The 17,185-nt window shown below is 47.6% G+C and overlaps 1 protein-coding gene across 1 annotated transcript in view; it reads left to right on the plus strand.

Annotated features, from left to right (window-relative positions):
• The window catches only part of ISM1 (isthmin 1), a 69,030-nt gene extending 52,111 nt beyond the window's left edge, over positions 1-16,919 (plus strand). Inside the window, exons 4-6 of the mRNA XM_064475887.1 lie at positions 7,011-7,154; positions 9,898-9,987; positions 15,209-16,919. Of these exons, the coding sequence (XP_064331957.1) occupies positions 7,011-7,154; positions 9,898-9,987; positions 15,209-15,726 (752 nt within the window). The 3' untranslated portion in view covers positions 15,727-16,919. The remainder of the gene's footprint in view (positions 1-7,010; positions 7,155-9,897; positions 9,988-15,208) is intronic.
• The last annotated feature ends 266 nt before the right edge of the window (positions 16,920-17,185 follow it).

Raw genomic sequence — 17,185 nt, forward strand, 5'->3', positions numbered from 1 at the left:
CAATTATCCTTGGAAAGAATTTTCTTTTTAGTCAGGGGCTCTCTAAGGTTCTGCCCTATTTTTCCCCAAACTTTCCTTTTTTTCCAAAAATGAAGAAATCACCAAATTAACCCCCTTGCATACTTGCCTGTAAAAACTCATACTGAAAATCAGTTTAGTGAAGGAGATGTGCCCAGCTGCCTCCTCTGACCAGGCAAATGTGTTATGTTGGACGCTGGCAGCAGAGCGGCCCTTGGGGACCCTATGGACATGTGTTATCATGCATCGTCACAGTGAGGTCTCCCCACCCATAAATTTCAAGACCTCCAAATGGGGACTTAGAGTTTCCCATGCTTTTAGAGTAGGATAGATGAGATAACAATTTTATTCGATGACTTAAAATAATGAAAGTTTATTTCTCTCTTAAGCTGAGTTGAGAGACAGGATCGGGGGGACTCAGCTCCACTCAGTCATTCAGGGACCCAGCCAGGCTCCTTCCATCTTGAAGCTCCACCAAATGTGAGGGCCTGAAAAGTACCCACTGGATGCTCTGCTCAAATTATTTGTCTGGCTGGCAGACGAGTAGAGAGACAGAGTCCAGAAAAGGCACACATGCTCTTAAGCCCCTCAGCCTGGAGGTGACCCACCTCACATCTGCTCAAATTCTATTGGCAAGACCTCATCACCTGGCCCCACATAGATGTGAGGGAGGCTGGGAAATGTTCTCTGTGTGTCCTAGATGAAGAGGAAGCAGGTTTGGAAAGCACCTGGCCAGGCTTGGTGAGGAATCAGGCAGTGTGCCTTGTGTTGTAAGAGTCCTTGACCTCTTACAAATGCAGCCATCATCATGATGTTCTTGTGGGTCAGCACCTGCAGATGTAGGAGCACACACTATATGATGGAGATGACTTGCCTGGCACCATGTGCAAGCTCACCATTACCCCCATTTTTCAACAGAAAGATGAGTTGTATATTGGACAGTCATTTCTGCCTGCTAATAGATGAACTTAGGCCACTTCCAGAAGAGTAAGACAATTTTTTTTTTCTCCAGCCACATCATTCATTTGTTCAACTGACACTGACCACATCTTATATCCATCACTACGTTAGGTGCTGGAAAGCCAAAAATGAGTAAGACACGATTCTTCCCTAAAAGGCATCTCACCTACCTATGGACAAAAGAGAAAAGTTAACTGAGAGAGCAAAAAAGTGCCATGGCAGAGGTACGCATCAAATGCTATGTGGGTAGAAAGAGAGTTCCCATACCCCATCCAACCAGGAGGGTCGTGAAACCTTCCCCTTTCCCGGAAGAAGTCCGATTTATTTTCCAAGAGGAAGGATTGGGAACAGTAGCCAACCTTTATATAGAACTTGCCATGCATAGTCCGTCTTCACAGCACCTCTCATATATTGGCCCATTTAATCAGCTCCCTGAGGCAGGTACCCTATTTCACAGATGGGGAAACTAAAGCCTGGAGAAGGTCAGCAACTTTGGTCTCAAGGGCCAAGATCTAGGATTCATCTCAGACGGTCTGGGTCAAGAGCCTGACCTCTTAACCTCTTCACCACTATGTTATTCTGCCTCTGTTGGGGGGTGGGGCGGGGAAAGCGTATCTGTTTGGGCAGTAGAGTGGATCTAAAAAGTGACAGTTAGATTGGAAAATAGGATTGGAAGGAAAAGTCCAGTGCTGAACTGAACTGTTGGACAAGAGCTGGAGACCAGCCCGACGCTGCACAGGACTGCAGCTTAACTGGGCTGCCCAGCCCACACGGAACAGCGTTTCTCTGAGTGGAGCTCAGACCCTCGACATCAGAATCTCTGGGTGCATGTTAAAATTTAACACCCATCCTGGGCCCCAGCCCCTTCCCTATATACGAGCAGTTCTCAAGGTGCGGTCCCCACGCCAGCTGATCAGCATCACCTGAGACTATGATAAAAATGCAAATTTTCAGGCCCCACTCTCAGCCACTCTGAGAAGGGTCCTCCAAATCTACCTTTGAGCAAGCACTCCAGGGGCCTCTGATCTGAAATAGTGATGCCCAGTGCACCAGTGTTTCTCAGTAAGGTTGCTCATACTCACCTGCACAATTTTTTTAAAAATCCCAATGCCTGGACTTCTCTCAAGATCAATTAACTTGGGATCCCTGGGGGTGGGACCCAGGCATCAGTGTTTTTAAGGCTCCATCGGTGACTCCAGTGTGTGGCACAGGTTCAGAGCCACTGTTGTCCTTCTACTGAATCAGAATATCCAGGAATGTTTCTTCCTCGTTTCTTCCTTTTTTCAACCATGGTCATCTGGGGATTCGAATGCTCACTGCAGTTTGAAGACCACCACTTAGAAACAACTTTTTCATCTAAAGCTTTTGAAGAAAATATTCCGCCAAATTTATGAATATTAAAAATATCCCCTCCATTTCCACCTTGAGGGTAGAATTTGCTTCTCCTGGACCAGTTACAGTGGCTGCCTCTGCCACCTTCATTCACCTCACCTTTCTAGACCTGAAGTTCCTGGAGGGGACCCTGCACCTGAACTTTCCAGCATCACTAGGCTGTTGGAGAAACGCCCATCTTTTATGGTATTGGAGTCTCCCTTAGTAACATCTCCATTGTTAGGCTGGATATCAGGATTACTACTTTATATAAAAAATCTTGGCCCTTATGATACCTCTAAAGCAGTGCTTTTCAGAATTTCATGTGCACACAGATCACTTGGAGGATGTTGGTGAAAGCAGCTTCTGATACAGTAGATGTAGGAAAGTGTGCAGCCTTGGTGAAGCTGACGCTGTTGGCCCTCGGACCACACTTTGAGCTCAGTAGCATTTGCAAAATGGATGAGTGATTGATTACTGCTTCTCCATCAGGCTGACAAGGGACTTGAGATCTCTGAGTTCCTTACAGCATCAGATGAGTTGAGTCCTCTTTCATTTAAAACCACAAGAACATACAGAGAAATTTCTAAGCATTTATCTCTATGTCGAGTAAAATAAAAAATAGTACACTGTGGAGGATACAAGGAGAGAAAATACAGCCCAGGAAGGTGAGGTCCATGCAGAGGCAAAGGAGCTCAAGTACAAGGACTTGCCCACCTGTCTGAGACCAGCTAAACTTGCCACAGGAACTGGTCTTTGTGGGAGATACTGAGCTCAGATTTTCAAAGGTAAGATTTTTAATAAATTTAAATGTCTGAGACCAAAGAGAATTGCCAAAAATCCTAGGTGACATAGACTAGAACAGCATCTTTAGAATAAATTATGAAACACAAAATAGGAGCTAGTTAGACCTAACTTGCGATCGTAGAAGCGCATTATGTGACCGTGAGTCAGCTCAGCTCTGAACTGTATGTGTCTGAGATACTGATGGTACCACCCAGAGAAAAGAAAGAGTCCGCATAAATATTTTTCTGTCAAATAGTAGTACACCATCCCCCAAGTTGTTCTGAATACCCTGTATAATGAAATCAGATGGGCACTGCTTAGTGTATTCGGGGTGGGGACTCAGTTCTTTGCAGTTCTCTGACTGATCAGGGTCCTATTTTAATAGAAGATTCCACCATGATTTTTTGCAAGGGTTTTTCTTTGTATTGTTGGCCATATAAGTGAGTATCTTAAGGAAGGGCTGCTTGGACCAGAATCAAAGCTGCTAGAACACCAGGATATAGAATAAGATATGGCACAAGCAGGCAGGTCTCAGGTCGATCTCTACTCTGCCAAGTTTGAGCTGTGTGACCTTAGGCAAGTGTCTTAAGCTCTCTGAGCCTTGGTTTCCTCATCCACAAAAGGAGAAAGTTTCTACCAACTTTGCAGGATTATTATAGGAGTTAAAGCCGTGTGTTTGGACAGAGCGGTTGGTTCCAGTGTGCCCTCAATAAATAGAAGCCACTATCATTTAGAATTGGTGGTGGAGACTAACCAGTGGCCAAGCCAAGACCCAAGTCACGTCAGTTACCCAAACACTATACCCGGCCCACAGAACTCAAGTGCCCTGAAAGTATATAATGACCACTTTAAAATTTCAAGTGACGTCCTTGAAACCCAGCTCTCAGCCCACTGCACTGGGGAGTGTTCTCTGCCCTCACAGGGACTGTCAAAGCACCATACAAATGTTTGCAGGGACAGTGTTCTACTGTCTTTGTTGTCATCTTTGTAATTATTGCTGCTCACACTCATCTTCTGCTCTGAGCAATGTGCCCCAGTTTCATTACCGCAGGAAGAAGCCCACCCTGAAATCTTTGTCCTCCAGTCAGAAATTCCCTTTCTGTCCTTTGAACACATGAAACAAATAGAAGCCCCCACGAGGAGGTTTGGCTGTGGCATTCCTCTGGGGCTGTATACTGTAGATGCTTCAGAGCAGTGGGCAGACATGCCCACTTTTCTCCAAGACAGAGAGAAAGCCACTGATGAAAGCTCCAAGTCCACCAGCCGTCGAGGGAGCCTGTTATAGGGAGGATTTTTATGGTGTATTTGTAATAGCTTTTTCTGCGTAAGAAACCACCCCCGAAACTGAGTGGCTTAAAAGTTCAAATGTGTTTGTGAGAGAAGAGTCTGCAGGTTGTCTGGACCATGCTGCTCCGGGCTGGCTGGGCTGAGGTGCGTGGTTTAGCATGGCTTCGTTCACAGTGATGGGGTCCCAGATGGACAGCAGGGGCTGCTGAGATGGCTGGCCCTCTCTCCCCCATCCCTCACCCTCCAGGATGCTAGCCTGGACTCTTCGCTTGGTAGTAGAGGAGTTCACTACCACAAGAAGGCCGCCCTAATGCACAAGCACGCTTTCAGCCCGTGGTTGCATCATGTTTGCTCTTTCCCCATTGTCCAAAGCAAGACATGTGGCCCGGACTGGGGTCGGTGTGAAAGGGTACCGACCCAGGGGAGGGTTTGGAGGAAGAGCTATGGAAGTCAGTTTTCACACAATCTGACACAGGACTAACGTTCAGTAATTTAGATCCAAGAACCCAAAATGAGAAATTACCTCAGGCAGAGATTCCAGTATAGGTCCCGTGGTGTGTTTAATGCTAAAATCTTGAATTTGGGGGATATTTCCCAAAACTAGCTATCCATTTTACTATAACTGGGGAAAAGATTGCCAGAGATTTCTAGATGGTTGAGGCCAGCGGGAGACCTCTTGGCATCATTGGATCATGTCTTCACCATACAGGTGACATGGGCTTATATGATTTAATAAGCTTTTTATAACTGACCCACCACCCCCTTTCTATGAGTCTAAGGACAGTATGATCTTTACTGGTGATGTTTTGCTGTGGTGGCTGTTCTTTTTAAGAAACTCTGGCCCCGGGGGGGTGTTCATATGTGCGTATAACCCGCTACATCTGGATACGCCTGCTGATAAGAGCGCCACCTTGTGATTGTTCCAGGTACATACCTTGTGTTCTGGGGAGTTTACCGAGCGGTCTTGGAGCAGCCAAGGCCCACCTCCTCAGTGGTCCCTCCAGTTTCACTGCACTGATGCCCAGGTGGGAGGTGGCAGAGATGAAGGCAGCTGATGGGGGGAAGCAGACCTATCCCCTCACATGAGGCAATAGTTTCAAACATCTTGGCCGTGAGGTTGGAAAACCATTTCTTGGAAGGAAATAAAGTTTGGAAAAATTCCTTTTGGGGAGGGAAGAGAAATGAATGAGGTCCAGGGGGCAGGTGAGGTGTGAGCAAACTCTTCACTTTGGGTTAGGGAAGAGGACTCAACCAGGAACCCCCACCACAGACTGTGTATAGTGGGCCGAGGAGAACCAATGGCCCGATGTTTGCCTAAGCAGCGTGCAGAGCGAGCATCAGGCAAACAGCAACCTGGGAGGTTGGCACAGGGCCCGCGGTTCAGGCAGAAACACGTGTGGACTACATTCTTGCCAGGCCTTCGTAGTAACAATCTCTGTGAACTGTTATGGATGGAGTGGACCCCTTCCCTGCTGGAACATGTCTGGGGCTCCGTGCTTGGCACTGGCAGAGGATCCAAGGCTGGAGGAAGATTTGGAGAAAGCAGGAAAAGGTATTTCAGAGTGAAGGTGCTCAGGAAGAGTCATGCTTTAGAGATCAGGAACTTGGCACGTGAGCCCAAATGTTCTTGCTCTCACCCTGACGGCCTTGAGTGGATCACCCAACCACTTCAGGACTTGGTTTCCTTACCTTTAAAAAGGCAAATTCCGTCTCAGTAATATACCAGCATCTCTCACGCACCCAGGCCCCCCTAACTTGGTCTCCTTCTCTTTTTCCCATTCCACTTATTGACTTCTGAGATACTGCAAAATTTACTCATTTTTTGTGTTTATTGATTATTGTCTGACCCTTTTCACTAAAATATGAATTCTATAGGGCAGAAATCTTTGAAAGTTTTATTTAATGATACATCTCACATACCCAGAATTGTGCCTGACACATAATAGGGGCCCAGTAGGTATTTGTTGGATAGATGCTGAGTGATGACCTCCAAGGACCATGTCTAGCTTCCACCGTGTGTCAGTTATCTACTGCTGCATAACCACCCCCAAACTCGATGACCAAAACAACAGCAGTGTATTCTTTCTCATGATTCTGTGGCTCAGGAGTTCAGACAGGGCCCCAGTGGACAGTTCCTCTACTGCCAATGGCATCAGCTGCGCTCAGCTGTCCACTGGGAAGTGGCTGGAAGATCCAGGAAGGCTTCACTCCCATGTATGGTGTATGGGTGACCCTCCAGACAGCTCCTCTCTCTGCATGTAAAGGAAGTGATGATGGTCATTTTGGAAAATCCCTACCATATTATTCCATGGCCCATACTCTGCAAATGTATGCCTTCTCAACAAGCACTTACTGGGCAGCTTCTAGGGGTCAGGGCATGGCCACATGCCCAAAACCTCAGACAGAGTCCCTTTCTCCATGAAGCTAATCCTGAAAATGAACCCTGGAGTCATAAACCCTTTGACTCCAGCTGGTCTCTGGCCTCTCCAACAGTGGAGCAATGGATGCGGATGGTTGGCAGGCAGCTTGAAGGGAGGACATGGGGACTCTGGGCGAGGCTGGTGACCATCTCCCTGGCTCCCTTCCAGATTCCACAGATGGTGAGGGCGACTGGAGTCTCTGGTCTGTTTGCAGTGTCACCTGTGGGAACGGCAACCAGAAACGAACCAGGTCCTGTGGCTATGCATGTACTGCAACAGAATCTAGGACCTGTGACCATCCAAACTGCCCAGGTGGGTTTACCCCAGGATGTGGCTCCATGTTCAAGGGGAAGCTTTATTTTATTTTATTTTTTATACAATTTTTAAAGATTATTTACAGTTATTACAAAATACTGGCTAGAGTCCCCATGTTGTACAGTACATCTCTGTCTTACACCCAGTAGTTTATATCTTTCTCTTCCCGACCCTACACTGCCCCTCCCCACTCTCCCCACTGGTAAACAACTAGTTTGTTCTCCATATCTGTGAGCCTGTGGAAGCTTTTAATTTATATTTAAAAACTTTTACAAATTGACTTTTTACAGGACAACCATTTTTCTAATAAGAATTCTGACCAACAGGGACAATAAGACACAAGTAATCAGCTTAGTGGCTGAAAAGATGGATTTTCTGAGTCCTATGCACAATTACAGTAACCATGACCTAGAAGACAATGCCACCATGTACTTAATTTAAAGGAGGGACTCTGGCTAATTTGGGCCTTTGATGTGGGATTGGTTGTACCTTAAAAAGACACATAAAGACAGATATTCATGGTCTTGCAAGGAAGCCAGGAGCAGAGGATTAACAGCCATCTAGAGAAAAACCATGTGTTCGTCCTATTGGTAATGCCTGAGAGTTGCTGAAGGCTCCCAGGGGAGCAAATTGGGGCAACTTGGCCATTGATTATCACTTTACACTGCATCATCAATGTTTTTAAAAAGTAACTAATTGCAAACTTGGTGAGAGGCCATATTGGGTTAAAAAGTAGTTGTGACTGCTGCGTTATCAAACCACGGCCTGTTTCTATCTGGCCCACACTTTCTAAAGGGTTGTGGAGAAGAAAGAGGAGGAAGCAAAGGAGGGGGGAAAAGAGGAAAAGGAGGAGAAAGAATATGCAAGCAAGACCCCATGTGACCCCCAGAGCCTAAAATATTTACTTTCTGTCCCTTGACCAAAAAAGTTGACCATCTCCTGGTCTGTAGTTTTCCACTTACCACATGTTCCCCATGGCCAGGTGGAGTACCAGCCTGAAATGCCATCTTGGGCTCTTCCAAGAAATCCCACATTTCAAATGGCTTCCTCTGAAAGAAATTTCAGAGATGGAACATTTGCTCCCCGCACCCTAGACATCCTGTTTTGACTCCTAGAAACTCTGTTCTCAAACCGTAAGACTGAGACTTAGAACAGAAAATGAAGTCCAAAAGCAAAGGGATTTCTGAGCTGAGAGAGGATGGAGTTGGGCATGTGTGTGACAGCAAAGGGGTGTGTGTAGAAAATGGGGCTGACAGGCGAGAAGAGGCTGTTGTGGCCCCGGTCGGCCATGCAGATGGATTTCCAAAAGTGGGACGATCAGGATGCTTTTCCTGATCTTTCCTGGGCTCATCCTAGTGAAGCTGGACCCAGATAGCACTCAGTGTCGGGGCTCGGCAGCTTAGCTGGTGCCTAGACCCAAAAGCAGTGGACCAAGAGGTCTTGTCAGGGGATATCTTCTCTGCAGCCATTTTGAATGTTTCCTTCTGGTTTTCTCCCCGCAGTGTGGCCAGCAGTCCTGTTCATCCATTTTCTTCTCATCTGACCTTGCCTTTCGTCCATCCTTTCTGCCTCTCTGTTCTGACTCTGCCAGCTTTTCAGGGCTCCCTTGAGCAAGAAGGATCTCCTCTTACAGGATCTCTTTCTTCTTCTGGTTGATTGATTCTCAGCCTCGCTGGAAAGATTCAGGAGGCAGGCCATCTCCCTGGCCTGGCAGTGATCACACTGTAAAAGGGGATCACACGGTCCCCTAGGCCGACCATACACATAAGTTCTAGGGGCCTCATGTAAAATCAGAGAGAGCCTGTTAAAGGAAATCAAGTCATGCCTAGCAGGACAGCCAAGGTTCTCCAACAAAGAGTCTATGTTCTACTGCTGCTTCCTCTCCTGGCTGCCTCTACTTACATAGGATCCCTGTTTGCAAAGGAAGCCTGGATGGGATGGAGTGGGGTAGATAGTCTGGGGAGGGGAGGGAGCCAGGAAGTTGGAGGCAAGCTAGGTTTACTGTCTCCGAGTGAGTAATGACCACCCCAGCTTCTTTCCTCTGGAGCATCATCAGCAGTGCCAAAAGTCCTAGAATATGAGCGATCAGGTTTCAGCTAAGGACTGCTGCCTCCTCAAAATGAGCTACAGAAATATTCAAGGGGAAACTGTCACTCTCACTTACCACTTCCTACTCACAGGGCTTTCTTTACACATGACCCATCCAATTCATTCAACACTGTATGGTGGACCATTTGGTTCTCCCCATGCATGGATGTGAAAACTGAATCACACCAGGGTCCTGTGGCTTGCCCAAGGTCACCCTGCTAGTAATGATTTGAACCCAGTGAATCAGTCCTCAAGACTGGTATTGGCCACATGGCAAGTTATCACTGTGGTCCACAGCCTCTGATTTGGTTTCTACCCTGACACCAGCAGACAGCCAGCCATCCTGACGTGTGTCCCCCAGTGCCCAGAACCCCATTCCTGAGCCCAGGGAATATATTCCTTAGGAACTCATTCAGGCACGTTTGGATCTGATTTCATGCTGCAAATGGTATCTGGGGGGTTAATATATTTTCTGCTCTACTACCTGCTTTTTACTGTTTCCTCTGTTGGCCAGTTTCTGCCCATGAGTAGCGATGAATACAAAAAAGGCTTTGTTCAGGTGTATTTGTTTTTTCTTTATTTGCCAGTCTTGAGGGTGGGGGGCGGTGACTGTTTCCATAGAACCAGGGAAAAATGAGTCCTGTCTGTTTAGGAATTGAAGACACCTTCAGGACAGCTGCCACTGAAGTGAGTCTGCTTGCGGGAAGTGAAGAGTTTAATGCCACCAAGCTCTTCGAAGTTGGTAAGAAGAATTTCTTTCTTTTTCATCCAGATATTGACTTAGTGTTTTAGAGATGCCTTTCACCTTTGCAATGCCATCCTTGGATCCATCTAAATGTTCCATTTTCCTCTTATGGGGTCCAATTCTCTCAGCATATTTCTTCCTCACCAAATATACCCCAAGCATGAGAGAGCCGTCCCAGGCCTCCTGTGCCAGACAGAACCCAACAGCTGTATTGTGTCCACCCTGCCAGGGACACAGTGTCCACAGTAATCTGGCAGGGACTGCCCTCCCCCTAGCATGGGACCCATCCAGAGTAAGGGCCTCAAGCCTCATGGCCTCTCTTCCCATAGCCCTCCCCAAGGGTCCCCAGTGAAATCAAGGAATGGTGATGTCAGTTTTCCATCAGAGGGGCGGGGCGGGGGGGAGGGAAGAGGAGAAAGGGGATTTTTTTCAACATGATGCTTGCCCCCGACCACTGAATTTTTTTGTAAATCATCGGTGCACCCTGCTACTCATCTGCTAGAAAATGCTAGAGCGAGTGCAACAAACATGGAGCAAGTGCCCCCTCAGGCGCCAGGGGAAGGCTCGCTTTTTCAAAATAGCGTACTTCTGGGTGTAATTCTGCTTTGCAGAAAGGTGAGATGTCCTCTGCCCCATTTCTTTTTGCCACCCCCAAAATTCATCCTTAGCTTCTTCACTTCTGCCCTCCTCAGCCAAATTGGAGTGGGTTTGGAAATTCAATTGCCCAGGGGCTCCCACCTCAGGCCTCACACAGAACCAAACTGTTTCAGCAGGAGCCTTCTCCAAACACAATGCATTTGATCAAAAAAAAAAAAAATTAAAGATTAAAAGTGGGAATTTTCCATACAATGGTGAAGTAGCAAGACAGTCTTTTGGGGAAAAGAGCTTCTTAGGCCTCCCTGTATCTCAGGCAGCTGCTTGTCCTTTCCTGTGGCCAGGGGTCCAGTGGCAGCTAAGGACACACAGGGAGGAGACAGGATGGTGGATCAATCTGGTTCTGGGCAGGAACAAATGTGGCACACACTCAAATCAGGTAGCAGAGGAGCATTTGATGAGGGTCCGTTTGCAAAGGTATGAGCAGGTGGATGGAGACCAAGAAGGGATCAAACAGACCCCTGGGGCTGGCAACAGTGGAGAGCCCTTATCACCTCCTGGCCTGGAGGGCCCAGGAGAAGGAGTGGTTACCAGAACCACAGGGGAGGGCTACCTGACAGCACTTTGGCTGTCAGAAGGATGCAGCCAACCTGTAACAGTGAGGGAGGAGCCTAGGGGACTATACCCTGACCTTGCGCCTGCCTTCCTCCCTCTGGTCTCTGACCAGTTTCTCCCATGGACTCACCCCAATTAGAAGTCAGGGTGCAGAGAGCCCACTGATCCAGTCCACACTGGGCAACCTTCCAGGGCAAGGAAGAATATGGAATGGGGATCTAGAAAGACAGATAGAAGATGCCTAGCAGAGATGAGAAAAGCTTAACTAGCACAAAGTCAAGTTTCTTAACCTACTATGGCCTCAGTTTTCTGATTTATAAAATGGGACATGGTAACGGTGCCTACCTCCTAGATCTGTTGTAGAGTTAAATGAGTTCATACTTGTAAAGCATTTAGAATAGTCACACTGTACACTCCATGTAGTCTGAGAAAAATAAGTCAAAAGATATACGTCTCGTAGGTACATGAAGTATGATGGCCTTCTACCCTGGAGGAAAAATACAAAGCTATTTTCTGGGGTCTCACTGAATTTTCTTTCTGAACACCCTGCCCTCTGACGGGGACCCCCACTGGCTTCACAGACACACACGTCCCAGGGTGGAACCTCCGTTCTCTTAGCAGCTGCTCAGTCAGGGGCTCTAGGGGTGGAATCCTAGAACTCAGAGCCTCAGCAGATCCCCGCTGGGGGCACCCTGTTCTGTGCACTCGCTGCCTTCCCTCTGGTTTAATCCTCATCACATTTTTTGAAAAAGGCACTATTTTAATCCCCAATTTACAGATGAGAAAACTGAAGCATAGCAAGGTCGAATTCCTTGCTCAAGGTCACAGGGCTGCTAGACACATGAGTTGATTCGATCCCAGGCCATCTTGCACAAGATCCCATACATTTTATCTTAGGCCAGGCCCTTCTCAACTCCTGAGAAGTGCTCCCATCTCTCTCTTCCTCATTTCACTCAAGGAAAACCGGAGCCCCACTCCATGCTGCTCCCCCGGTTCTGACCACTTGATTTTTACTCATGACACCACCCGCCTCCCAGGCCCCTGGGTCAGAGCTGGAGAGACCTTCTGATACCTTCTCCCCTTCACCTCTAAGCCCACCGAGGCCTGGCAGCCCTAACTATCTGACTGCTTCTGATCTCACCTGCTGTTCCCTCCCAGAGCACCTCAACTGGACTCTTTCAATTGACATCAGCACTGAGTATATCTTCCTACTGAACACTATCACTCAAAGACCTTCCGTGGTTCCCTAGTGCCCTCTGAACAAGCCTACACTGTACTGAAGACCCCAATGATCTGACACCAACCGCCTCCCTTCCCCATATCCTCTGCTCCAGGGAAAGTGAACATGTCCCCTACTCCTAGACAACCCCACAAACCCTGGTTTGCACAATTAACACTAATCTGGGTGGCCCCCCTTGCCCCCATCTCTGCTCCTGTAGTCTGTCAGCTCCAGCCCTCTGAGATGGGATTGGACATTCAGGAGACTCCCTGGGGAGGCACTCAGGAGGGTACAGGGGGAAGGCAGAGGAGCAGGCAGGGAGGGCTTTCAGACCAAGGGGCAAACTTGACCCCTGCAAAGGGAGGAGGGAAGGAAAGACGACTGGGAGGCAAGGACATCAGGGCAGCTTGAGAAAGTCTTGGCCATGCCAACGGGGCACCCTCAGCAAAGGCTGCTAGTCCCTAGCTGGGCAAGCACCCCCACCACACTCAGTCAGCAACCAAGAGCAGCCATGACTTTGATGTGAACACTGACGCAGACACAGAGGCTGCCAGTCAGCAAAGTGCCGCAGGGTTCCTTGCAGGAGCTCAGAGTCGGACACCTGGGGGCAACCATGCAGCCCAGCCAAGCCTCAGAACCAGCCCGGGGTCACACGCTCCTTGAAGCACTCCCTGACTTGCACTGATAGAAATGACACTTTGTAACCCTCTTGGGACTCTGCTTTGACGCACCCTTAATGCACCCCACATTCCACCATGGGTGGCTTCCCTGTATATCCCTCATCTCAGCCACGGCAGTTGACTGAGCTCACTGCGCTGCCCGCACAGGTGCCCACACCCCAGCGGCCCCTGTGGTTCTTTGCCAGAGAACTTCTTCTGGCCCCCAGAGCACACCAGCCCACGAATGCATGGTCGGCTGGAAGTCCAGGAGCAGCCCCCTATCCGTGATGCGTGGGAGCTGGGGGAGAATGCCCAGATCCCTGCCAAATCAAAAACAAATCTTTCTGCAAAGAGTATTCAAAGGATTGTTGCAAGAGGGGAGGGGGCTATTTGCAAGAGAGGGACTCTAGGCCCACAAACATCTCAAGGGTTAGGCAAAAGTGCTTTCCTTTATTGAGGGGTGACTCAGGCTAGAAAGAACCAGGTGTGGGGATGTAGGATGAACGGGAGGCGAGGGCAGATAATACAGCAGAGAAAGTTTTCCCCTGAGGCCAGCCTGTTTTCTAGGAGGGACCCTTAAGGAGAGTCTGTATGCTAGCTCAGGCTGGGAGGCCAAAGTTCCGGGACTTGAAAGAAGAGGAGAGCATTAACTAAAGTTTGGTTGAGATGCATTTTGTTCTGACTGATTAGTGGGGACAAGCAGTTTAGCTAATCATTTATGAGGCAAAGAAAGGGAATTTGGAGGGTCTGTGTCTGGCTTTGTCACAGTAAACAAGGGGCCTCTGTGACTCAGAGAGTCACAGGAAGAACAGTAAGTGCTTTTCCAGGATGCGCAGGGTGCGGGGAATCCTTGACCTTATTTGTATCCCAGGATCACGGGGTAAAGTTCCAGCCTGTCACTGACGGGGTAACTGAAATGTTCTCTAGTAGGAAGAAGCTCCAGTTTTGTGCAGTGGTTACTTTTTTGAGCCACACCCTATATTGCTGCCCTCCCTTCCCTGTCCCTCCTCCCTGCTCCCTGCTCCCTGCTGGTGTTTCCCGGAATCACCTCCCAGAGAACCATTTTCATGGCATCTTTGTCTCAGGGTCTGGGAAAGCACAAGCTGAGACATGCACTAGCCCAGAGGTGTGGACTCAGATGACTAAGGGACCAAGAGCGAACACCCGTGAGTGAAGGGGTCAGGCAGGGATGGTCGTGAACTGGGGAACTCCTGCCTCGACAAAGAAGTGGTCACTGGTCGCCTGCTCGCAGGGCCACTTGTTCCCATGGAGCATTGCAGGACCAGCATAAACATCTCTTTTGGTTTTCCAAATGAAACTAGGAATCTACATTCATAACTAGAATCACCTGATTCTTAAATGTTGGCAATTAATCCAATCTTTTTTAATACTGTAAAGGCTGAACACAGACACTTCTGGGGGCTGGTTCTGGCTTGAAGCCTACAGGTCAGTGTTAAATTCACTAAAAGCTGGGGCCACGAGCTTTACCTCTTTAAGGCATTTTATCACAGGAATTTGCATGTAATGATTGTTACTGTTTCCTGCCTAAGGTTAAGAGGTTAGGCCACTAGCCTAGTTTAACTAGTCAGTGAGTGGCAGAAATAAAACCTAGTCCTACAAATATTCCTTTGAGGCATTTTCTACCGCTTATCACTGATGTAGAGAGAAGATTCAGAATAGCCCTCTGAATTGTTAATTTTGTTACGAGTGATAATAAGGTTATGGTTATCTAGGAAACCATAGAAAATATGGTTTGATTATCCTCCTTTTTATGCAGATGCCTACTAAAATTTAGGGGTAATAATATCATATATGTTCCCAAAAGTTTTTTAATGAAGGAAACATGATTGGTTAAGTCTAGGTGATGGTATCTTGGTAAGCATTGTGTAAGTATATTCTCTCTACTTTTCTATGTATCTGAACATTTTTCATACTGTAAATTAAGGAGTTGGTGGATCAGAGAACCTTGTGAACAAAGAAGTTCCCAAGTTCAAGGAATGTGAGGGTGTTCAGCTATGGCCTGGGGGCTCCAGGGGCTGCAGGGCTTAACTCTGGAAAGGGGGCGGTTTACTGCAGAGCCATCCCGCGGCCAGTCTGGCATGTGATGAGGATTCTCTGTGGCCTGTTTCAGACACGGACAGCTGTGAGCGGTGGATGAGCTGCAAGAGTGAGTTCTTAAAGAAGTACATGCACAAGGTGATCAATGACCTGCCCAGCTGCCCCTGCTCCTACCCCACCGAGGTGGCCTACAGCACGGCCGACATCTTCGACCGCATCAAGCGCAAGGACTTCCGCTGGAGGGATGCCAGCGGGCCCAAGGAGAAGCTGGAGATCTACAAGCCTACCGCCCGCTACTGCATTCGCTCTATGCTGTCCCTGGAGAGCACCACGCTGGCCGCCCAGCACTGCTGCTATGGTGACAACATGCAGCTCATCACCAGGGGCAAAGGGGCGGGCACGCCCAACCTCATCAGCACCGAGTTCTCGGCGGAGCTCCACTACAAAGTGGACATCCTGCCCTGGATTATCTGCAAGGGCGACTGGAGCAGGTACAACGAGGCCCGGCCTCCCAACAACGGACAGAAGTGCACGGAGAGCCCCTCGGATGAAGACTACATCAAGCAGTTCCAAGAGGCCAGGGAGTATTAAGAAGATGCTACCAGAATGCACTGCACTGATCTGCCTCCTGGCCCAGAGGCCATCTCACCTGCATACGTGTATGTGTGTATATGCCACGTGAATATCTGTGTAAATTACACTAGGGGTGTGCTCCAGGCCCCGTGACTGCCATCTGAAGCCACCATTGCGGTCTTCAGTGCCTACAGACCTCCCTGGAGCTCTTCCTAGGGGTGATGTCCACAAGGAGGATGGGGACAAGGAAGCGGGAAGAGGACCCTGGAAGCCATAGCGGGCAGGATTCAAGTCACACCCCGGATCCAGTGTTTCCAAGGGACGCAAAAGGCGAAAGAAACTGAAGTTGTAAACGTGATAAGCAGTTTTTATATATAACTTATTTAATGTGAATGTGACTTATGCCTAACCTTTTCTCTGGAGTTGTCAGTCGTGAAATTATTTAATCACTTCCAAGAGAATTCAGAAGGAGGCTTAGGGAGGTGGAAGAGAAAGAGAATTTTCTAGTGATGACTCCTTTAAAAAATAAATAAATCAATGGAAATATATCAAAACAAGAAAACGCCCACCTTAAACCAAAGGTTATTTAGTCATGAGGTACCTTGCTGGAGTCTCAGCTTCCAAAATGCCCTTGCCTCAGACTGGGTAGAAACTGGGGGGCAAATGGGCATTTTGGAAGCAAATCTGAGGCCTGGTTTTAAATAGGCTTTAAAATAAAAGCTGATATTAGCACAATGCTATGATTCTACTAAAAGGACCCAGAATGGCACAATTTCTGCTCATGCCTTAATCGGTTCAGAAGGCTGCAGGAAGGCCAGATGTAAAAATAAGGAGTTAGCACTTTTCCAAAGAAAAAAAGCAGAACAGATAGGAAAAGAACATAAACCTCATTTCACCTATTTTATTTTAATACCATCTTAATATTTTTCTCGACCAATATATGCCCAATAAATAAATATAAAAAGAAAAGGAGACCTCAAGTCTAGAAATTTCTAATTTTTTATGTTTTAAGAAAGGAAAAAAAACTACATTATTTTTGTAAAGTATTTATTGAGTCGCTGAGTCTTGTGCATCAAGCAGTTATAATATGACCTGGTTCTGTAGGGTGGAACTTAGGATAAATAAAGAGTTGGTTCTTATGCAGTCCTTACTTGCAAAACTCCAGGAAAAGAGATTATATAATAAAATCATAATAAAATGTGTTACCTGCAGTTAATGTGTTACCTGCAAATATTTATGATACAAATTCTGTAAATAGCCCTGGTAAAGCAGGACTTTAAGGCAGAGGAGAAGAAGGTTGAAACCACGTAGGAATAAAAGGCTCATTGACTGACATGATGGTGGGTGGTGCAACTCATAGCATCTTTGGCAGCAAAAACATCAACCCAGCCCCCAGGAGGCTGATGCTCATTGACACCATGTGACTTTTTGCCCACCCAAAGCAAAGGCTTAAGACAGCCCAGGTGAGTGGGACCAT

The sequence above is a fragment of the Camelus dromedarius genome, chromosome 18, assembly GCF_036321535.1.
Source record: "Camelus dromedarius isolate mCamDro1 chromosome 18, mCamDro1.pat, whole genome shotgun sequence".
In the NCBI taxonomy this organism is placed as follows: Eukaryota; Metazoa; Chordata; class Mammalia; order Artiodactyla; family Camelidae; genus Camelus; species Camelus dromedarius.